This window comes from Barbus barbus, assembly GCF_936440315.1.
Source record: "Barbus barbus genome assembly, chromosome: 17".
NCBI lineage: Eukaryota > Metazoa > Chordata > Actinopteri > Cypriniformes > Cyprinidae > Barbus > Barbus barbus.
The window spans coordinates 29,926,087-29,947,244 of NC_136745.1; the positions used below are offsets into that span (position 1 = coordinate 29,926,087).

The 21,158-nt window shown below is 37.1% G+C and overlaps 1 protein-coding gene across 3 annotated transcripts; it reads right to left on the reverse strand.

The window, feature by feature from the left end:
* Positions 1 to 3,929: 3,929 nt before the first annotated feature.
* Positions 3,930 to 20,752, reverse strand: LOC306883452 (uncharacterized protein). 3 transcript variants are annotated; one of them, XM_079438727.1, is made up of 8 exons: positions 20,255 to 20,424; positions 18,082 to 18,414; positions 17,439 to 17,705; positions 15,325 to 15,432; positions 14,952 to 15,044; positions 14,116 to 14,187; positions 7,551 to 7,711; positions 3,930 to 4,318 (listed from the first exon to the last, which is right to left on the reverse strand). In XM_079438727.1, exons 1-8 carry the CDS (start codon positions 20,298 to 20,300, stop codon positions 4,172 to 4,174), a joined length of 1,227 nt encoding a protein of 408 aa, XP_079294853.1. In that variant the 5' UTR covers positions 20,301 to 20,424; the 3' UTR covers positions 3,930 to 4,171. The 3 variants fall into 3 exon arrangements, with proteins under 3 accessions (XP_079294853.1, XP_079294852.1, XP_079294854.1); XM_079438726.1 differs by having other exon boundaries at positions 3,956 to 4,318; positions 15,256 to 15,432; positions 20,255 to 20,752; XM_079438728.1 differs by lacking the exon at positions 3,930 to 4,318 and having other exon boundaries at positions 6,302 to 7,711; positions 20,255 to 20,423.
* Between the last annotated feature and the right edge of the window lie 406 nt (positions 20,753 to 21,158).

The following is a 21,158-nucleotide window of genomic DNA, read 5'->3' on the forward strand; positions in this document are numbered from 1 at the left end:
GTCTACGGTTTGCCATTTTTAATATTTACCGTGCAAAATGTAAATTATTTATACATTTTGCTTTTGTGTAAGAGCATTTAACATCTTTTAAGGATATTATAATTACCATCTTTTGGAGCAAATAGAAGAAAACTATCATCAGACCCAAATTTCAAAGATAAGTCACAGCTGTAAGACAAGCGGTCCAAATCTTCCTCTTGTGCATCACAAAAACTGCATTTGTTTTCAATGCCCATGGATTCTGATAAGAAAGCTGTTAAACTGTACCTCTTTAACCTTATACAAAATGTATATGGATTTAACCATACCTTTTTCCAGTGAATATCAGCAATCTGTGCATTACAAAAACATTTTCCTCTAGGAGAGATTTTATGATTGGGTTGAAAAATGTTAGATTTTTGTTATTACATGAATGAGAAAATTGTCTAATGCCATCAACACCTAGTTCAGGAACTTTCCTCTCGTGACTTCCAAACACCAGGCGACCTTTAATGAAGTGTATTAACCCACTTGGAATAGCTTTCTGAAACTCTAGGGTGTTAGATAAGAAATGCATAGTGACGTCAGGAACCAATGAATCATCTTTTTGAAACGGTTCAATGAGCCGAACTGTCAAAAAACCCAGAAAATGAATGGGAATTTGCATCATTGTTGAATGTGAATTTAGTCTCATATGAGCAGCTTTCCTGGAACTATCTCAAGCGCACACTCAGCTGAAGCTAATGACACATTGGCCAAAACAGATCTGTAAGCACTTCTCGCAAGTAAAACATTTACGTAGTTTGCGACTGGGTAAAGCACTTTTTTTTAGTTGCTTCTGTGAAACACACCCCAGAGCTGCAGTGTGTGATGCCAGATGAAGTGTTGCCTAAAGGCGTCTTGAGGTGACTGATTAAAACCTAATAGTATACAGAGGCTGCGCCTTGCTGTGTAGAAGCAGAGTGCACTGATGAGGGGACGATTCTCTCTCTCTCTCTGTGTGTGTGTGTGTGTGTGTGTGTGTGTGTGTGAAGCACACTTCATCGAAGTCGCTTATAAAAAAGGGAAGAAAACTGTTGAGAAAGTTTGTCTATGAAAACCACATTTAGAAGTTAACTTTCATTGCATTAATTTTATTTTAGATGAGCTCTTTTTTGCCATTTTATTAGTAATTATTTTTAAACATATAGTTTTATTCATTTTTATTTCTGTTTTAGTTAAGTACATCAAATTAAACTAAATGAACATGCAAAAACTTAACCTCTGCAACTAGCTTTTTTTTTTTTTTTAGAAAATTTAAATTTGTTTTTTTGTCATTTTTATTTTTTTGTTTAATTTGTTTTATTAATTTTCATTTTTAGTTATTAGATAAACTAAATGAAAATAAGAAATGTTGATTTAAATCAAGTAAGTTTGTTTTTAATATTTTGTTTTTAATAATAAAAAATCTATTCCGAATATAAGATCAACTAAATATTAACCACGAGGATGTGCAGCTTTTTAAAGCATTCTCTTAATATATTCAAAAATGATTAATCCTTACTGAAAAGCGTCTTTGATTGCTTTGAGATTGAAATAGATTTGCACAGACATGATGCTCAAACAGAGATATGTATGAGTGTGTGATAGATGCTATTCAAGCATTCGGTTGGACAAGTGGTTAAACATGATGATGGCCACATCTAGACATGGCCTCAAGCAAACAGATGATGTTTGGTGATGATGCAGCTTGTAAAAGTCTGTTATTTGTCTTCAAACATCCACTAATTTGAATGAAACATATTTCCAAAAATCAGAAATCTCTCAAAAGCACAGGGGTTTGTTCTTATGTTTGGTAATTATTCATTTAAAAAAAGTGGATGATTTTAATAAAATTAGGATGTTCAGTGAGGGATGTGAAAAAAAAATCAGTCTAACCAAAATATTGGTACATTATTTTTTTGCATGACATTTTCTCCAAATTCTCATTACTATAACATCTAGTTTAACCTTAGGAGAGTTTTTAAAAAGTGCCATTAGTCTCAATACTGTAAACTTACAATAATTTTGTAATTCACACAAAAAATGAAACAAATTTCCAAAAATCAGAAACATCTCAAATGAGCATTTGTTCTCATTTTTGTAACCTCCTCAGTTTCTACCACTGCTGTAAAGTTATTAAACCCAAACACTCATTTACTAGCAGCCAGGCCTGAAACCCAAGAACTGCGGACGCCGGTGACAGTCCTGTTAGTCTGTGAGCTACTCATCTGACAGCTAGAAAACATACTGCTGGTCTGTATAGGGAAGCATCGAAAAACGAGTTTTAATGAGTGATTATAATGTTTCTGTGCCACACATTTTAAAAGAGCAAGGAGATAAGTATTAGTCTGAAGCCGCCTGGACACTGGATTCAGTTGCTGGATGTTTGATTGTTTAAAGGTCATTGCAAAAAACGGCTCAAAGTTGACCAAAGAACAGCTCCTGCAGTGGTGGAGCACTTTCACTTGCTTGGTAACTTTCCAAAGCAATGTAATCACTTTTAATTGTGACTTACATTTACTGGCCAGAGCGTAAAATATGCTAAAAATAACTCTTTGAGAAGATTTTCAACTTGGAGAGGTTGTGTTTTAGCACATGTGGTTAACACTAACATGAAACAAAGAACATCTTAAGAGGAACCAAAAGTGTGAGAGGAATATGAAAGTGGTCTATCACACCATTATTCTCCATCTGACTCTGCAGCGTAATAAGCATTTTAATATTAGCGCATGACCTGCAGTAATAAAAACAGGAACTGAGATCTCAACTGCTGCCCTTCCTTCTTCACAGCCAAACATTTATACACATCTGGCATTCTAGCTCCTTTCTATTTGTACAAATATTGTGTTTTATTTAAAGTCTGTTTGGTGCATTTTTCTACATATCATTTAAAGGGATACTCCACCCCGAAATGAAAATGTTGTCATTAATTACCCCCAAACCCGTAAAAGCTTCATCTGTCCTCAGAACACAATTTAAGATATTTTGGATGAAAACCGGGAGGCTTGTGCCTGTCCCGTTGACTGCCAGGTAAATAACACAGTCGAGGCCCAGAGAAGTATGAGAGACTTCAACAGAATCGGCCATCTGCCATCAGTGGTTCAATCTGAATGTTATGAAGCGACGAGAATACTTTTAGTACACAAGAAAATAAAAATAATGACATTTCTTCAACAATTCGTCTCCTCTCTGTCTCTGTGTGTCAGCGTAGCACCATTTTGGAGATCATCCGATGGACACATCCGCTATTCTCTATCATCAGTTAACTGAGGCTTCATATATCATTCATACTGATAAAAAAAAGAAAGAGATGATGCCAACCCCCAGAAGACCTCAGATTAGATGTAAAACTACCAAATTGTGCTTAATTGCAACGTTTAATCATTGCAGTTAATAGTGTTCACCGTCTGTTTGATTGTGTGTAATCTGTAACTAACTGCATGATTTTTACTGTACATTTCTGCCACTAATAACATACTCCTAAATATAATGTAGAAGCTTAAAATGTTCTGTAAAGCTGCTTTGCAATGATCTGCATCGTGAAAAGAGCTACACAAATAAACTTGAATTAAACTGAACTGATTTTGAAGAGTTCAGATGCAAAAGCCTGCATCTGAAATGTTCTTCTAAAATCATCATTTTTCTCAGGCTCCTATATTTATGTTCAGTAATTTCACTTTAATGGCAATGAAAATAACCTATTTATTGCCATTTAATAACTATACATGAGATCCTGTGAAAAATGCTCATTTTAGAAGAACATTTCAGATGCATGGCATTTTAAAAAATAAATAGTTAAAAACAATTCCAGCTGTTGACAGTATTTTCTGATTTATGGAGTGATAAAAAGAGAAATCCGAAATCCCATTTGGAAATATATTAAAATCTAATATGTCAACAAAATCAAACAATTTTGAAGCTGGCTTTATCAGTTTCTCTTCTGGAAGCAGACGCAAAAAAATATGCATATTTATTTAGATAATGCATCATTTGCACATAACATTTTAAAAAAACTTGACAAAAAAAAAAGTGTACAATCCTTAAATAGTTAATTTTACCCTGTTGACCCCGGGGGTCTTGGCTTTAATACAGTAATTGCAGTGACTGAATCTGACACACAAACAGAAATCCGGACCAATCTCTATAAATGACTTTTAAAAACCTTCAGGAACTACAACGACTCAATGTGGAAATAAAACATGACCCTGTTGTGATGACAGGAGAGAAGACACGGACGAAGGACAGGAACAGAGTGATGTCCAGTGCCTCGAGCTGGAGGAGGAGTTTCATCAGACAGGAGGCGGAGCTTACCAGAGCCCTGAGCCAATCAGAACACAAGGTGTGAGGGTTAAAATCAGAAAGAGGAAGTTAAATGAACCTGAGTTTCTTCTAAACTCCTGATGTTGCTATGTATGACGATGGTGATATTGATAGCAGAATAATAAAACCACAGGAAAAGCAAAATGAAATGTGCTGCATCTTTTAGAAAGAGGAAGATAACAGTTCATGCCTTTTTAAAATCCAATTGTAAAAACCTAGAACGCATCCAAACATCATTCTAAAATCAAAAATAAATGAGCAATTTTGCAAATTTTGTTTAGGATAATGAAGATTGTTAGCATTATGACATTAATGTAATCATAATTAAGTACACACAGCTGTTTAATGTTCACTGAAATCTAGTGGGCTCTGAATAAACACTGATATGTTTTTAAATGATCTTCACACAGAAAAAGATAATTCGTTACATTTTTTATCGATGATGTGAGGGTTAACTTAAAGCACAACAGACCTGCAAATACATGTTTGGCTTTGAGATAAAACAGAGAAGGAATACTGCATTACATTCATCATCAGTGGAGAACTTCTTACAGCTGTAAAGAGCAAAAAAAGAAAGATTTACTTCTAAACGGGTCAGTGTGTGCGGCACAAGTCCACAAATAACTGCGTTTGACTCATGCTTTAAATATACATCCTCACTTCAGTTTCCTGCTACAGCATCACATCCGTCAAATAATCCGATTACTGTCTTGCTTCACGCTTCAGTATCTTTACTGAGGAACCAAACTGAAGTGTTTTACACAAGCTCTCATCTCAATGAGCGTGAAACAATGCAGAAAACAGGGGAATGGAGCAAATGAATCAAACTTCAAAAGATAAATATCCAGACAGGACTTTATTTCCTTTATCAGTTTCTCGTGACATTGTGTATATATTTACCACGATTTAAAGAAGACACTAAAATATCATTCAGAGTAACAATAGTTCATTTCATTAAAAGATCCTATTTCTAAAAAAAAAATTGTCATTTTAATTTTAAATTACCAATCTTCATTGTCCTTCAAACCACTAGGTTTTTGAAAATTTTAAGCATTTAAAATGTAATAAAATTTAGTATGAACATTTATTCTTCTAGTAATGGTCAGAATATGTATGTTGTGTCACATTAATCTGTTGCACATTATTTCAAACATATTTGGATATTTTATTTTTACATAAGTTATTTGAAATATTAAAGCAGTCATTTTACTTGCATATATATGTGTATAAAATCAGTTTTGTAAATTTTACTCAACTCTAGCACCAAACATCTCGTGACATCTCGTCTTTGACCCACATGATAGAACTGAATGTTTCAGAGCGGACTTATTTAAATACATTGATGCATGAAGACGGCAGAGATGTACAGTAAATGCTCACATTCACCCTTTGCGCTGAGAAGGCATGAGATGTTTCCTTTCACATACAGGACGTCACATGACATGATCAGGAAACCATGTTTAAGAAATCCACCCCGGACCGCCCTCAGATTTCCCAACTCAGCATTTCAAAAGGTCAACACCGATCAAAATCAAGAGTTAATCTACACAGTGTTTGCCAAAACAATGGTTTAATCAACCTTGCATTCATAACCACAACTCGAGCTGAAGGAAGTGATGTAACAGAACTCTAACACACTGAAAACACTCTCAATTAGCAGAAAAACAGAAAACATGGATCAAATTAGATTAATATTGAGGGACATTCAGACCATAAACGATTGATTTACTAATATAGCCCTTTTCACAATGCACAATTTAAAGCAGCTTTACAGAAAATACATTTAGCAGATTAGAGCTGCATGCACATGTCATTTTGTGACAATATATACAGTGTGTGTGTGTGTGTGTGTGTGTGTGTGTGTGTGTGAACCTACTAATAAAACCAACTTTATATACAGAGAAACAATTTCTAAAAAACATACTATAATAATCTTTGTATTATTTAAAAAATATATATATATATTTATTTTTTATTTTTTACAATGTATATCCAACTATATAAAGAGCTGGGTGACAATATAAATGAATTATTATTAAATGAAACATTTTCAAAGATTCAACAGTTTTGAGTGCATTTATATTTCTGCTTTTAGCAGACACTTTTACACGCTTTTTACTGTGAATTCAAGCTATGAATTTTATATCTGGGAATTGAACCCTGGACTGGTTTAGCTAATAGAAACAAATACAATTTATTATCAACCAACACTACAGGACTTTAAGCAATTATGTGTGTAAACCTTCAGACATTATCAGGCCTTTTCGGCCTTTCTCAGGTCGTTCCCAGTATTTGAGGAACACATTTAAGACATTATTAATGCAATATATATCTGTAAACAGAAGTGTTCTGTAAACCAGGGTCAGAAATTAACTTTTCCATTAAGGGACAATTTTTGCCCCTGAATTGATTTCCAGGAGCATTTTTTACATTAATGAGGGCAATTTTTATCACCACCTTAATAACTGTGTTTGTGTTGTCTTGAATTATACATATTTTAATTTAACCAATTAGTTAAATCAATCTAATTACTTGAAACTGTTGCCAATAACAGTTGAATGCTTAAACTTGATATAATCTAAATTATATGTTTAAAAACAGGAGCCAATTTGGCTGCAATATTTTAATAAAAAGTGTTATTGATTATTGCTCTTGGTATTGTAATAATGATTATTAATGCTGAATAATGAAAACAAATAAACATTTTTTGTGTTTTGGGGAAACGGCTCGTCATATTCTAGCTCTGGCTTCACAGACAAACGGTCCATGAGGTTAGTCTAGTCTAGTGCAAGTTATGCAAATACTCCCGTTATATCACTGAAGCCATGAAATTAATCTTTTATTTACATAACTTCTGCACAGTGTCGTTTATGATGAGGAAATTCACCAGCGCAAAGGATGCAATAAGTGGGCATGCAAAACACAACTCTAAGTGCTAAAAACAGAAGTGCTCAATGGATTGAAAAAAAAATGACATGCAGTTGGTTTCCTCGTTTTTTTCAATCTCTTGCTTACTCAACATCTGTTGGTTCAGCCCCAGACACGCACGTTAAAGCTCTCACTCTACAGTCCATATTAACGTACAGTACATGTCAAACGAAATAATTTACAATTGCAAAGAGATATGTGCTTTATATAACCCGTAAAACTCCCAAAGTCAAACATAAGTGGCTTCCCAGGTAAAGTGTGATCTTGCAGGAGTTGTTGTTGTGAAACTAGCGTCTCTGTACCTGCGAGTAAACACACTCCTCCTGAGGCTGCTGCGGAGCGACTGAGTTTTTCGGAGTGAACGTCACCTCGCCGTACTGGACCTCTTCCTCTTCCTTCACCTTCTTCCTCTTTGTCTGCAGTCGGACCGTAGCATATTCCTCTTCAGCAGCTGGGAGCGATTCTGCAGAGAGAAAAGAGAAATGATGACAAGATGAGATATTACTAGACGTCTCTACATGAACCGAGGAGCTGTTACTGTTAAGGCCCTTCGACATCGAAGAACGAACTTATATGACATAATTTCGAACAAAGTCAGGCCAAAACGAAGCAGGGGAGTTCGTTTTGGGTCCTAAACACCTTTGAGCTACCATTGGTCTGTGGCGATTACGCAATCGTTGGGTGTGTTCTGAGCTCCACCCGAGCTTTTTCCCGATTCATTTCTCATTAAACAAAGGTCAGGCAGGACAACAACATCTCCAAGTCACTACATTTACATTTAATCATTTGGCAGACGCTTTTATCCAAAGCGACTTACAATTGGGGAATACAAAAAGCGATTAATCTTGAAGAGGCAATCAGACAGAGGAAGTGCTCGTAACACCAAGTCTCAGTCATTGTTCAAATAAGTACAAGCTAGTAAGCGGAGAGAAAGATAGAGGGAAAGAGGTTTTTTTTTTAGGATGAAGTTAAGTACTGCCGAAAGAGATGAGTTTTCAGTTGTTGCTTGAAGGTTGCCAGAGATCCGGCGTTCCGGATAGGGGTGGGAAGATTATTCCACCAGCCAGGAATGGTGAACGAGAATGTTCTGGAGAGTGATTTTGAGCCTCTCTGTGATGGTACCACAAGGCGTCGCTCACTAGCAGATCTCAAACTTCTGGAGGGGATGTAGCTTCGTAATAGTGAGTGGAAGTAGGAGGGTGCTGAGCCTGTGGTAGTTCTGTACGCAAGCATCAGTGTCTTGAACTGGATGCGAGCTACCACTGGTAGCCAGTGCAAGGAGATGAAGAGAAGTGTAACATGCGCTCTTTTGGGCTCGTTGAAGATCAGTCGTGCCGCTGCATTCTGAATCATTTGTAGAGGTTTGATTGTGTTTGATGGCAGACCAGCCAGAAGAGCATTGCAGTAGTCCAGTCTAGAAACAACAAGGGCCTGGACAAGAAGTTGCGCAGCATGCTCTGTCAGAAAGGGCCTGATCTTTCTGATGTTGTGTAGTGCAAACCTGCAGGATCGAGCAGTCTTTACAATGTGCTTTTTGAAGGTCAGCTGGTCATCAAAGATTATACCAAGATTTCTGACCGAAGTTGATGGGGTAATCATTGATGAGCCTAACTAAATCGTGAAGTCATGCTGTAGAGTCGGAGTGGCAGGGAAGACCAGAAGTTCCGTCTTTGCCAGGTTGAGCTGTAGGTGATGTTCTTTCATCCATGCCGAGATGTCCGCCAGGCAGCCTGAGATCCGTGCAGCTACCGTTGGGTCATCTGGTTGATAAGAGAGATAGAGCTGTGTGTCATCGGCGTAGCAGTGATAGGAGAAGCCATGTGCATGTATAATGGGACCCAGCGATGTAGTGTATGTGGAGAAGAGGAGGGGTCCAAGAACCGATCCCTGAGGAACTCCAGTGACCAGTTGATGTGGTTTGGATACCTCCCCTCTCCAGGACACCATGAAGGATCTACCGGTGAGATAGGATTCAAACCAGCGAAGTGGAATTCCAGTGATGCCCAGTGATGAGAGGGTAGACAGGAGAATCTGATGATTGATAGTGTCAAAAGCAGCAGAAAGATCCAGCAGAATGAGGACTGACGATTTGGAATCAGCCTTTGCAATTCGCAGGGCTTCAGTGACTGAGAGTAGCACAGTCTCTGTTGAATGGCCACTCCTGAAACCTGACTGTTTAGCATCCAGTTTGTTATACTGTGAAAGAAACCGCGAGAGCTGGTTGAAGACAACTCGTTCAAATGTTTTCCCTACGAATGGAAGGGGAGAGACAGATCTGTAGTTTTCTAAAAGAGAAGTGTTTAATGTAGGTTTTTTGATCAGTGGGGTTACCCGAGCCTGCTTGAATGCTGTGGGGAAGATGCCTGTGAGGAGAGATGTGTTGATAATGTGTGTGAGTGCCGGTAAGAGTGTGGGAGAGATTGTTTGGAGAAGATGTGAGGGGATCGGGTCGAGAGGACATGTTGTAGGATGGCTGGAGAGGAGAAGTTTGGATACTTCTGCCCCGGTGAGGGGACAGAAGGAGAAGATGGGAGTTAGAGCGGTGGATGTGTTTGATTGGAGGTCCTGTGGAGTTGAGAACTGGTTACTGATTGTTCTAGTTTTGTCTGTGAAAAAAGAGGCAAAGTCATCAGTGGTTATCAAAGTGGTGGGAGGTGGAGGAGGGGGACAGAGGAGAGAATTAAATGTTCTGAAGAGATTACGCATGTCTGGAGCGCTGGTGATCTTGTTGTGGAAATGTGAGGATTTGGCAGTGTGGACTTCAGTAGAGAAAGATGAAAGCAAAGACTGATACCTACTCAGGTCCGACGGATTATTTGATTTGCGTCATTTTCTCTCTGCCATTCTGAGTTTGGTCCGATTCTCTCGAAGAACATCGGATAACCAGGGGTTAGAAGGAGCAGTCCGTGCTGGCCTGGAGGAGAGAGGACAGATGTCGTCTAGACAAGAGGTTAAGGTAGAGCATAAAGTGTCAGTGGCTGCATTTACATCCAGAGAAGAGAAATGGGTAGGCGAGGGAAGAGAGGAGGATACTACAGAGGAAAGAAGGGAGGGGGAAAGGGAGCGTAGGTTGCGTCTGAAAGTAACCGGTAAGGGAGATGGTGGCACCTGGGTAGCAAAATGTAACGTAAATGTAATGAAGAAATGGTCAGAGATATGGAGTGGTTGTACCAGAATGTTATCTGTAGAACAATTGCGTGTGTAAATTAAGTCGAGTTGGTTACCAGATTTGTGCGTGCTAGTAGTGGTGAGGCGTTTGAGATCAAATGAAGCTAGGAGTGACTGGAAGTCTGTAGCATAAGACCTGTCTAGGTGAATGTTGAAATCGCCGAAGACTAAGAGTGGAGTGCCATCCTCCATGAAAGAGGACAGCAGTCCATCCAGCTCATCTAGGAAGGTTGGTGGTATTTGGCCCGGGGGACTATAGATTACCACAATCTGGAGTCTTATAGGAGCTGTTACAGTAACGGCATGAGATTCAAAAGAGTTGAGATTGCCTAGGGGAGAGTGGGTAGAGTATTTCCAATTGTTAGAAATGAGCAAACCAGTGCCCCCACCCCGACCAACTTGCCTAGGGGTGTGAGAGAACGAGAAATTGTGAGAGAGAGCAGCTGGGGTTGCCGTGTCTTCAGGACGAATCCAGGTCTCAGTCAAGCCCAGGATGCTGAGTGTGGAATGTAAGGAAAATGCAGAAATGAAGTCTGCTTTGTTGACAGCTGACTGGCAATTCCAGAGACCCATAGAGAAAGAAAGAGGTGCAGTGGAAGATGTAGAGATTAGCAGGGTTACGTAACCTTCTGCGTGTGTTTTTAGAGTGAGGTTGAGAGAGAACCGGAATGGTTTGGAAACATGATAGACGTGGAAGGATAGAGGATAGGAAAGTGTGAGGGAAGATAAAAACGATACTTAAGTGTGTGCTCGGTGTCGTTGCTCAGTCAAAGTCACGCAGGAAAAAGTCGTCTGTCTTTACACTCGTTGGTCTTCACACGAGGAGGCTGAATGAAGCGTCAGCGCTCTGACATCAAATAAATACAGTCTAAGAAACTAGAGTGAAAACAGCTGTGGCCGGCTTCTGATCAGCACAGCCAGTAAGGTAGGACTGCTAATAGCTCAAGACGAAACTAACACTTTGCACAATCACACAGGCTCGTTCTCAGCTGAGGCGCAAATTATTCTAATTTCCAGTAAGTGCAATCAAACAGAAAAAACAACGAAAATGCAGAGTAGAAATAGGTAGGAAACGAACTATTCCTTCCTAGTAGCAAGTAAAAGTAAATAATTTAAACAACAGAACTGCGACCAAGTTATTCAAAACACTTACGTGAGCTGTCGTCCGTCTCTTCTGGTGACTAATCGGCTTTCCCCGATTAGTCACTAGCAACATAAATACACTGTGTGGAATAGCTGAGCTGCTACAGATATATCCGCACCTGTGCGATCTCTCACGGAGAGACTTTAAAGATTCAGAGAAAGCATTTCATTCCCGCAACGAAGCTTGGTGTTGGCGACCCGGAGTTATGCAAAAAGTGACGTAGAGAAACATCAGATGCAAGTTTTCCAAAGCCATGAAAAGAATGAAATGAAAGAGTAAAGATATAAGGTAGCAAGTACCAAATACATGTGTTTCAAATAAATGTTACACCATACTGCTACTGCTGCTGTTGTTCAAGTTAATTTTATTATAGCACATTTACAACAGCCACCAGGCTGACCAAAGTGCTTTACAGAAGAGCAAGATTATACCACATACACAGAAAACAGACCAGACAAAACATTTAATACAACCCATTTAAAAATTTAAAATGGCCATATCACAGTCAATACAATAAAGAAAACAAATAAGTTTTTAGCAGGGACTTAAAAACAGACAGAGAAGGGGCCATTCTAATCTCTAAAGGCAGGGTATTCCAACGTCGAGGCCCTGCCACTGCAAATGCACACTCACCTCTACGCTTAAGCCTAATGTGAGGGACTACCAACAAAGCCTGGTCACAGGATCGTAGGCTTCTGGACGGAGTGTAGAGATGAAGAAGTTCAGAGAGGTAGACAGGGACTAATTGTGTAGGGATTTATATACAAAGAGGAGAATTTTAAAGTCTATTCTCTGACAAACCAGCAACCAGTGTAAGGATCTAAGAAGAACTGGAGAAATGTGTTCATGTTTACGACACTTTAAAAGAAGTCTGGCCGCAGCGTTTTGAACAAGCTGAAGACGTGCAATTTGACACTTAGATATACCGCAGTATCCCAGCTAACAGGGAACGTTCCCACAACTTTTATTAACATTGTTTCAAAGGTATTTAAAGGTTAGGACAGAACATTCGGTCACACTTTATATTAGGTGGCCTTAACTACTGTACTTAAAAAAAAAATAAGTACAATGTACTTATTGTGCTCATATTGTATTGCAACACACTATTGCTGCTATTGAGGTGGGATACGGGTAAGGTTAGGGACAGGTTTGGTGGTATGGGTAGGTTTAAGGGTGGGTTAAGGTGTAAGGGATGGGTTAAAAGTGTAATTATAAATGTAATTACAGAAATTAGTTACAGATGTAACTACATATAGGCATTTTTAAAAATATAAGTACAATGTAAGAACATGTATGTACACAATAAGTGCATCGTACCAAATGATTAATTTAAATGTAAGTACATAGTAGTTAAGGCCACCTAATATAAAGTGGCACCGAACCGACTTACAACCGAAGACCAAAAACGTTAACTACCGTTTATAAGTTACAATCTTTGAAAACAACAGGCTGATGGTTTTGAACATTTCTCTTCTTATAATTAATTTCATTACACATTTAACATTGGAAATTAAGATTAAATAGCAAAATGTAATAATTAAAGGTAGGTGATAGCAAGCTAGCTTTGAATGCATAAGATCCCACCCTCCCTGCAAATCGCTCTCCAAAGCCACGCCTCCTCCAGAACACATCAACAACACAAGCAGAGCAGAACTAATCAGCGAAACGATGAGCGACGAATGCAACGCTGTCAGAAGTGTTACAGGGTGCATGGAGGTAAGCAAATACATGGGCATTAATGGAGAGGCAGGACAGCCTATCAGAGTCCTCGGACCGAGGGATATGATTGGACGAGCATTTTCATTTCCACAGACGATATAAATACATTTAGACCACTAACTTAGTGGTTGCTATCGGGATGTGAAGAGACTTTCAACCAGCATAAGAAAAACACCTGCCCTGCCTTTAATATAATAATAGAATTTAACATTAAATTCAAAACTAATTAGTAAAATGTAATAATATAATATAAATAAATCAAGCTCTAAGTCAGAATGGGTAACGAGTTGCAGATTTAGCCTAGCATTGAATGGTTGAGCTTGACTAGTCAACCCTGCAATTCAAGACTTTCCGTCATCCTGGAGAAAGAGTTTACTGATGACACTTTCTTAAGTCACTTCTCCATTTGTGTAAAAGGGGAAAAACACAGTAAGAGGTTTGCATTGAACATGGGATGGGAGCGGACTGATTCAGAGCAAAACAAGTCTGAAAGATTCGTTCACTGACCTGACGCATGTTTTAGAGTTTGTAAACATTATCTTTATTACCTATTCCATAAAGCAGCTTTCAAACTTTAAGTGATTTTGCAACAGATGCAACAAAGAAAACTTGTTTCTACATCATCTTAACTTTTAGAGCAACAACACAGAGCATTCTGAAACAATAAGGTAACTAGAAAGCTTTCTTTTGCAGTTTGTAATAGTAAACGTATGACCTTGAGTTTTAGGCGGTAAGATCACTAACTCAATGACTGAGGCTAATAAACCACAAGCTAATATATTCTTGTGTTGTTTTACAGAGTGAAGTAGATCTCTGAGCTTCATTGAGTTTCTTACCTGTTTTCTTCTTTTCACTCTTATTCTCAGGAGAGATATCACTGTATATGAGCTCCGTATCTCCAGCAGCGGCTGATGGGAAAACACTCACATTAGCAACAGATCAACTACAATCTCACATTTCAGTCATTAAAGCTTCAAAACTAGCCTCAATACAGATCATGCCTGTTAAAGGTTTTTAACATATCAGTGTTTGCATGTAACATATTGAGAAATACAGAAAGTGAGGTCAGATATTCACCAATATTTGATTTAGTGGATCTCATTCACGAAACATTTGCAAATATATGAGTATATTCTGAGTAATTTGCATATAGAAAGTGCCTTCCCAAAAATTCACAAATGCTTAATTAAACCTCAGATTTCATACTTAAATGTGCATGTTAATGAATTCCAGTCATTTGTAAACAAGAGCCAAAAATAAATGCTCAAAATCATTATCAAATCAAATAATCTGGTTAAAACTGAATATTTTTCTGTCTATAGTATGTATTCATGACGCTTGAGGAATAATATTGCTTTTCTGCAATTTTGGACCAATTTGCCTTGTTTAACCACAGAAAGTTTGTCAAATCTCCACCAAAGCTGGCTCAGATCATCTTCATAATATCTGTAATGTTTGTATTGTTGGTGTAATTGTCTTTCAAACAGTCTGTAAGGGAGTGCAATGACCAAACAAGGCTATTCAGCACATATAACATATAATCTACAAATCTTCTCAGCATTTAAAGGAGCATTAACCCATGTGTTTAGCTCTGTGATTGACACTTCCATCAAATATGACTACATTTTAACCTTCATCAGTTATTATATGAACAGATTCAAAACAAACTGACCTTGTGTCGACTGTTTCTTCTTGTAAACGTAACATACAGTGATGAACAGCAGAAGCACGATCAGAGCAGCGCAGCCCAAAGCTATCAGATAGACTAAAAGTGAAGAAGAAAAACACAAGGTCATTTAAATCAAATCATGCTTCGAAAAGTTCATTAATATCAACTGCAACAACAACAAGAACAACTACATGCAATTAATAGTACAGTAAATTAGTTCAAATATAATTTAAGCTGAGGAGCCTGTATCACTGCCATTATTGTGTTTATTTGTTATTCACAGTTTTTGTTGTAGCTTAACACTCACACTTCCATGGCAAGTCATCTGGGCTTTGAGTGAGGGTTTGAGTCGTACCAGCTGATGAGAAACTCGTACCATATTCTGGTGTCTGTGTGCTGCTGGTCACTGCAGAGGTCATTGCAGAGGTCATTGTAGAGGTCATTGCAGAGGTCAAACTAGTGGTCACAGCTGCAGTAGTTGTTTCTGTAATCAAACATCAACACAGGATCACCTGCTTTCTCTCTGAACAGAAATTACTGCATTAATCACTTTGAAGAATTAATTGGCCAGTTGAGAGAATTTATTTGTGTGACTCTCATGAAACCTGTAAAGGACACGTTCAGGTCGCATATCAGTTCGAAATCAAAAGCAAAACTGTAAGTGGTACGTCATATTTTGTAAAATGTTTAATTGCATGTTTTTAGGGACATTAAACGGTATTTATCCCTCAAATCACATTTATGATATATAAGAAAAATCCAAACAAACAAATAAGAAAACAAGAAAAATAAAAGAAAACCCCAATTCTCATTATGATAATGCAAAAAAAAAAAAACTATAATAGTAAACTATTAATTAATTAATATAATATGTATAAAACATTATATTATGAAATTGAAAGTACACTGTAAAAAAAAAGAAAAGTTGAGCCAACTTAAAATTTGAAGGCAACCAGCTTCAGCAGATTTTTGAGTTTCTCAACTTGTTGTTTTAAGTTTATTCAACAAAAAGTTGAGAATCTCCTACAAAAATAAGAACTCAGAAATTTGCTGAAGCTGGTTGCCTTAAAATTTTAATATGGAGCTCAAATTTTTTTATTTTTTTTTTACAGTGTATACATACTGTAATGGCAGTACTTATTCAAATAAATAAAAACTAAATGTATTGTTTTTAGTTATAAGAAATATCACTAAGGCTGCTGATTTGAATGTATTTGCATTTATGGGATGCCAGTGGAACAAGTAACAAATGTTCAGTTGCTGGGTGTGAAACTTGACAATACGCTGTCCTGGTCTGAACATAGAGATCATATAGTAAGCACTATGGGGAAGCTATAGTGGTGGACATATTCTGCATTTATTCCATCCTTAGTTTTATAAGATGTGGTGCAGTCATTAGTTTTATTGCATCTTGAGTACTGCCCGATGGTCACGAGCATCTGAGAAACACCTAATAAACACTATTTGGTTTGTTCAGATCAGAGCAGCCAGGCTAGTGCTTCTCAATCTAATTTGAGCTAATGTTAGTGACATGCATAGAAAGTTATCATGGCTGTCGTGAAGGTTACATTTACAAATGTTGGTATATTTTAATAGTATCACACACCCTATTTTTTTCTTTTAAAAGCTTGGATATGTGGGATTTAGACATGATTATAACATGTCAAGTGAGTAACGCTAAAAAAATAGATTTATGGTTCCCATTAATATACAAAAGTGTAATTGCACATATATGTTTTACAGAAAATGAGACGATATGGTAATACATATGTAGATGCATGTTTTATGTGCTGCTACTGCTAAGATGTATAGCTCTGTGATCCAGTTGTAATTGTATTTCTATTTTACTTTTTTCTTGAACAGATTTGTGGAAACCAGGAAGATTAGCAAACACTTTGTGGAAGCAAATGGGGATCCAAATAAACAATAAACAACGGTCGTCAAACTATGCAGATTAAAATGATCATATTACATATTATAAGTAAAATGTATCGACAACATCCAAATAACAATTATGGCTGTAAATAATTGCAATTACAAAAAAAACAACAACAACAAAACTCAACTGTAAACAATAGTTCTCATTTTATTTATGCAATATAAATGATTTTGGGGTGAAATGTTTGTTTGCTGTTTATAATTTAGTGCCATGCCAGTGACTGCCGAGAAACAAGTGAAAAATAGAAAATGGAAATAAATAAATAATATATAAACAACAAATAAAAACAAAAAGGTTTTTAAAGTTTATTTTTCATAAAAATAAAAATCTAAATCCAGCCTAAATCTGCTCTTACTTCATTCAGAATCCTTTATAAAGAGTCCTAGAGGAGTTAAAACCACCACAATCCATCACTATATGCTTCAGAGATACTGCTAATTTGGGGATAAAACATGACTTTGACGTGTTTTTGACAGGTTTTGTGAAATTCTGCATCACTCTTGTTACTGTTGTTTAGCAAATATGTGGATATTCATGTATTAAAATCTGACCAGGACAGGGTTGGAGTCTAATGGTCTTCTGTGCGTGACTGACGTGGTTCTTCACGCTGCAGCTGATGTTTCCATCAGTTCCCTCATCCAGATCAATGCTGCTGTTTCCATCAGTTCTCTCATTCAGATCAATGCTGCTGTTTCCATCCATCGGTGGATCTGCATTCAGAGTCCAGCTGTAGATGATCTGATCCCCGTCAGAGGAGCAGAACACTGACGTCTGATTGGAGGAGCAGATGATTGACACTTCCACTGAGCCAATAGGAGCTGGAGGGAGGGACACATGACAGTCACGTGACTCTCTATATATAACAAAATGTATATATGAAATGATAGCTGGACTGAATTGAACGTGCAGTATAGGTTATCCATGTGACAACAATGTAGCAAATGACAGTTTGAAATGCTTTCACGTTATTTGTTTAAACAGAAGGCAGTATGCAGTAAGCAACATGCTGGTTTTTCAATCTGAAAATAGTCTTAGCACATGAAAGGTGCAGAGGAATTTCACTGAATTCTTCCAGATATTCAGTTATGAGCTGCAATAAAAACCTTCACAGAGACTCAACTGATTCATTTGCATGAGAGAGAGATCTTTGGAGAACATGAGATTGTAATGAGTCTGATGAGAGAGTTTCTGTACCTTCAACAATCACTTGAAGATCTCTAGATGTTTCTGTGCCGTCTGAGTGAGCGAGTATTAATCTGTAATTCCCTGAATCTGATCTGATCACACGGTTTATTATCAGAGTCCCATTAATGACTGTCACTTCAGGTCTGTTATTATAAAGATCACATTCCCTCATCCTGCCATTCTTTACTCTACAAACTGGATCATCTTGATTGTTGTTTATTCTCTTTATTATCTTCAGTTCATTATATTTACTAGCGTCCAGCACCATCAGCAGATTGAGTTTGTGTCCCAGAGCTGCGTAACAGGGATCAGACTGATTAAACCTGCAGAACTGATCCAGACCTGAAGAGCAAAACACACACACACACACACACACACACACACACACACAATGAAATTACACATCATTAATTAAAACCAGACACAAATTAAACAAACACTCGCAGAATTAAAGTTTAACTGAAGAAATATATCAGACACGTTATCTGATCCCCCACATCTGATCTGGTTCATCTGAAGTAGGGCTGGGCGATATGGCCAAAACAATTATCACAATACATTTTTTTCATATCAGTCGATATCAATAATTATCACAATAAATGTCAAATCTTTATTTCTTTCAAGTTTAAAGCCAGAATTTTGCTCAATTTGCTAATTTTCCGTAACAAAATAAAAATCTAAATAGAAAAATTAATTTCTTAGTTTCTGCATATTCTAATGAGTTTCAAATCAAGAAACAGGTTTGGGTTGCCTGATATGATAATATTATTAATAATAATAATATCACTTGTTTTTGTCTCTTAGAAAGGCACGTTAGCTTGAGTTAGGATGCAGAGATCAATTTTTGTTCCTTTTTAAAATCAGTAACATCTGTAAAAAATGTAGTTTTATATGGTTAAATTTATTCTGACCAAGTTTTTATTTTTTATTTTTTTAATTAAGCATATGATCTCCCATAGTAGCATATATTTAAATCATGATAAACACAATTAAAACCACACATATAGCACCTCAATACCATGGTAAAAATATAACTATATGGTTTTTAGGTAGCCTGTTTGTATGAAAAACAGTAGAAAAACATTCAGTATAATTGCACACATCCTATATGTTAATCACATACATACACTATAATTATATACCATTACTCCTGTAATAAAATTCAATGTGAATATCCCACATTTCTGCCACCATGGTGCAGTGAGTGTTACTACAGTAAATCCATGGTAAATGATGGTAATGTGTAGATTGAAAAGCCTTCTGACTGCACACAGTGTTTCTCCTGTTTGGCTATAAAATAGTTTAAATCACAGAGTCATTTGTGTTCATCTCAATTCAAGAGCTTCACTGGATCTCACAGCTGTTCAGTGCTCGTGTGACCGAGTAAACTCATCTGCATCGGTTTGACCTTTGATCCGAGCCGAGAAACGCTCCGCTGGGCCTGAGTCGCGCTGTTTCGTTCAGCTTTTGGCGTATAAACATTATATCGAACATTTATCGAACTCTTCATATCGTTTTATCAAGGAAAATTATATTGTGATAATTATCATTATCGAATTATCTCCCAGCCCTAATCTGAAGTTTGGATGATTACTGGATAGTTTGTTGTGTAATACAAAATAACTGATAAAATAAAACCTTTTCATTCAAAATGTCTGTTTAACACTGAAACATCAGCTATGCTCTCATTCATCTTAATGTTCATTTTATTACAATTAAAATATCATGCTTTCACTGTCTACATTGTTTTTTTTGTCGTTTTTTTCTAAACTGTATGTTAAAATATTATATATGTATATATGTATATATATATTCTGATACTAATATATGTTAACATGCAGAATACATTTTGTCCTGTACTTTTTGTTCAATCCCTTTATACTGTGACATATTCTCTTTATTAATGTCTTGATCAATAGAGACAGATCGTTTGATGAATCCTACTTTATATAAAAAAGTAAAATAAAAATACATTTATACATTTAAAAAACACTAAAACATTTCAGCACAATCGAAAGATAAACACTTCCTCTCATATTTTGCAATACTTTACTAATACAAACTACATCAGAAAACTCTCTGACTATCACTGCAGACTCTTGATGTAACTTTATATTTATATTTCAGAGATCGATCTGATTGATCAGCAGGATAAGAGGGGTTTGATGTGAAAGTGACTCACATGCAGCAGTTTGCAGCAGCAGCATCAGTCCAAAGATGAGCATCATTTCTCTAAAGTCCAGTTTCCAGAAGAGCTCAATCCCAGCAGAAGAGAGTGATGCTGCTTCAGATCGTCTGTGTTCAGGATCTCATCGAGACAAGCGTCTTCAGGGCGAGACTCACACTGGACTGACACATGAGGAAACCTCAGACCGCTTCACAGAGGAAAGAGGAAGTTTCCTCATATAGAGGAAGACACATGCTGTTAGTTTGAATTACATCTAAAACAAGTCAAACTAAGAGAAAGAAGGAACAATTATCAAGCACATTCTCTAAAAAAGTGCAAAAAAATCATGTTTTAGAATGACTTGTTATGCAAATGACTTCACAGATTCTCCAGTAAATGAAATAAAACAGTATCTTTACTGTATTGATGAAATGCTCTAGACAGTTTCATTGAGAGTAAAGCAGAATCAGGTCTACATGCAGCTGTGTGTAATGTGTGTATCTCACTGAGTGTGTGCTGATGTGTGAATGAAGAGAGGATTGTGATCTTCTGTTGACTGGAGCAGAGACTCATGGGACTGGTTGAGTTTGTAGCTGCTCAGAGCGACACCTGCAGGAGGAAACTACAACTACAGCTGCACTCCTTCACTATCATCTGGGGCTCGTTCAAGCTCAAACCGGTGCGCAACAGTTTGCTACAGTTTCCTGGTTTAACGACATGTTTCCTGGAAACTGTCAGCAACAGGGTTTGAGATACGTTTTCTCTTGTTTGGTGGTGTGTCACAAATATCAGCCCAATCAGCAGAAACCCAGGCGTTAAAGACACAGCTCCACAACGAGTCCAAGAAGTTTTACAAATGTGTCCGCTGCAGCTCGGTATACACAACAACTGAAGATATTAGAAGACATGTTTGTCCTAA

What these genes read in the sequence shown, in the direction of transcription:
- LOC306883452 (XM_079438726.1), bottom strand. Translation starts at nt 20,300, where the DNA reads ATGATGCTCATCTTTGGACTGATGCTGCTGCTGCAAACTGCTGCAT. An exon ending in AGATGACTTGCCATGGAAGT is followed by an intron (nt 15,045 to 15,255) that starts GTGAGTGTTAAG and finishes CTTCACTTTTAG; the next exon opens with TCTATCTGATAGCTTTGGGC. An exon ending in AGGAGTGTGTTTACTCGCAG is followed by an intron (nt 4,319 to 7,550) that starts GTACAGAGACGC and finishes TGATTGGCTCAG; the next exon opens with GGCTCTGGTAAGCTCCGCCT.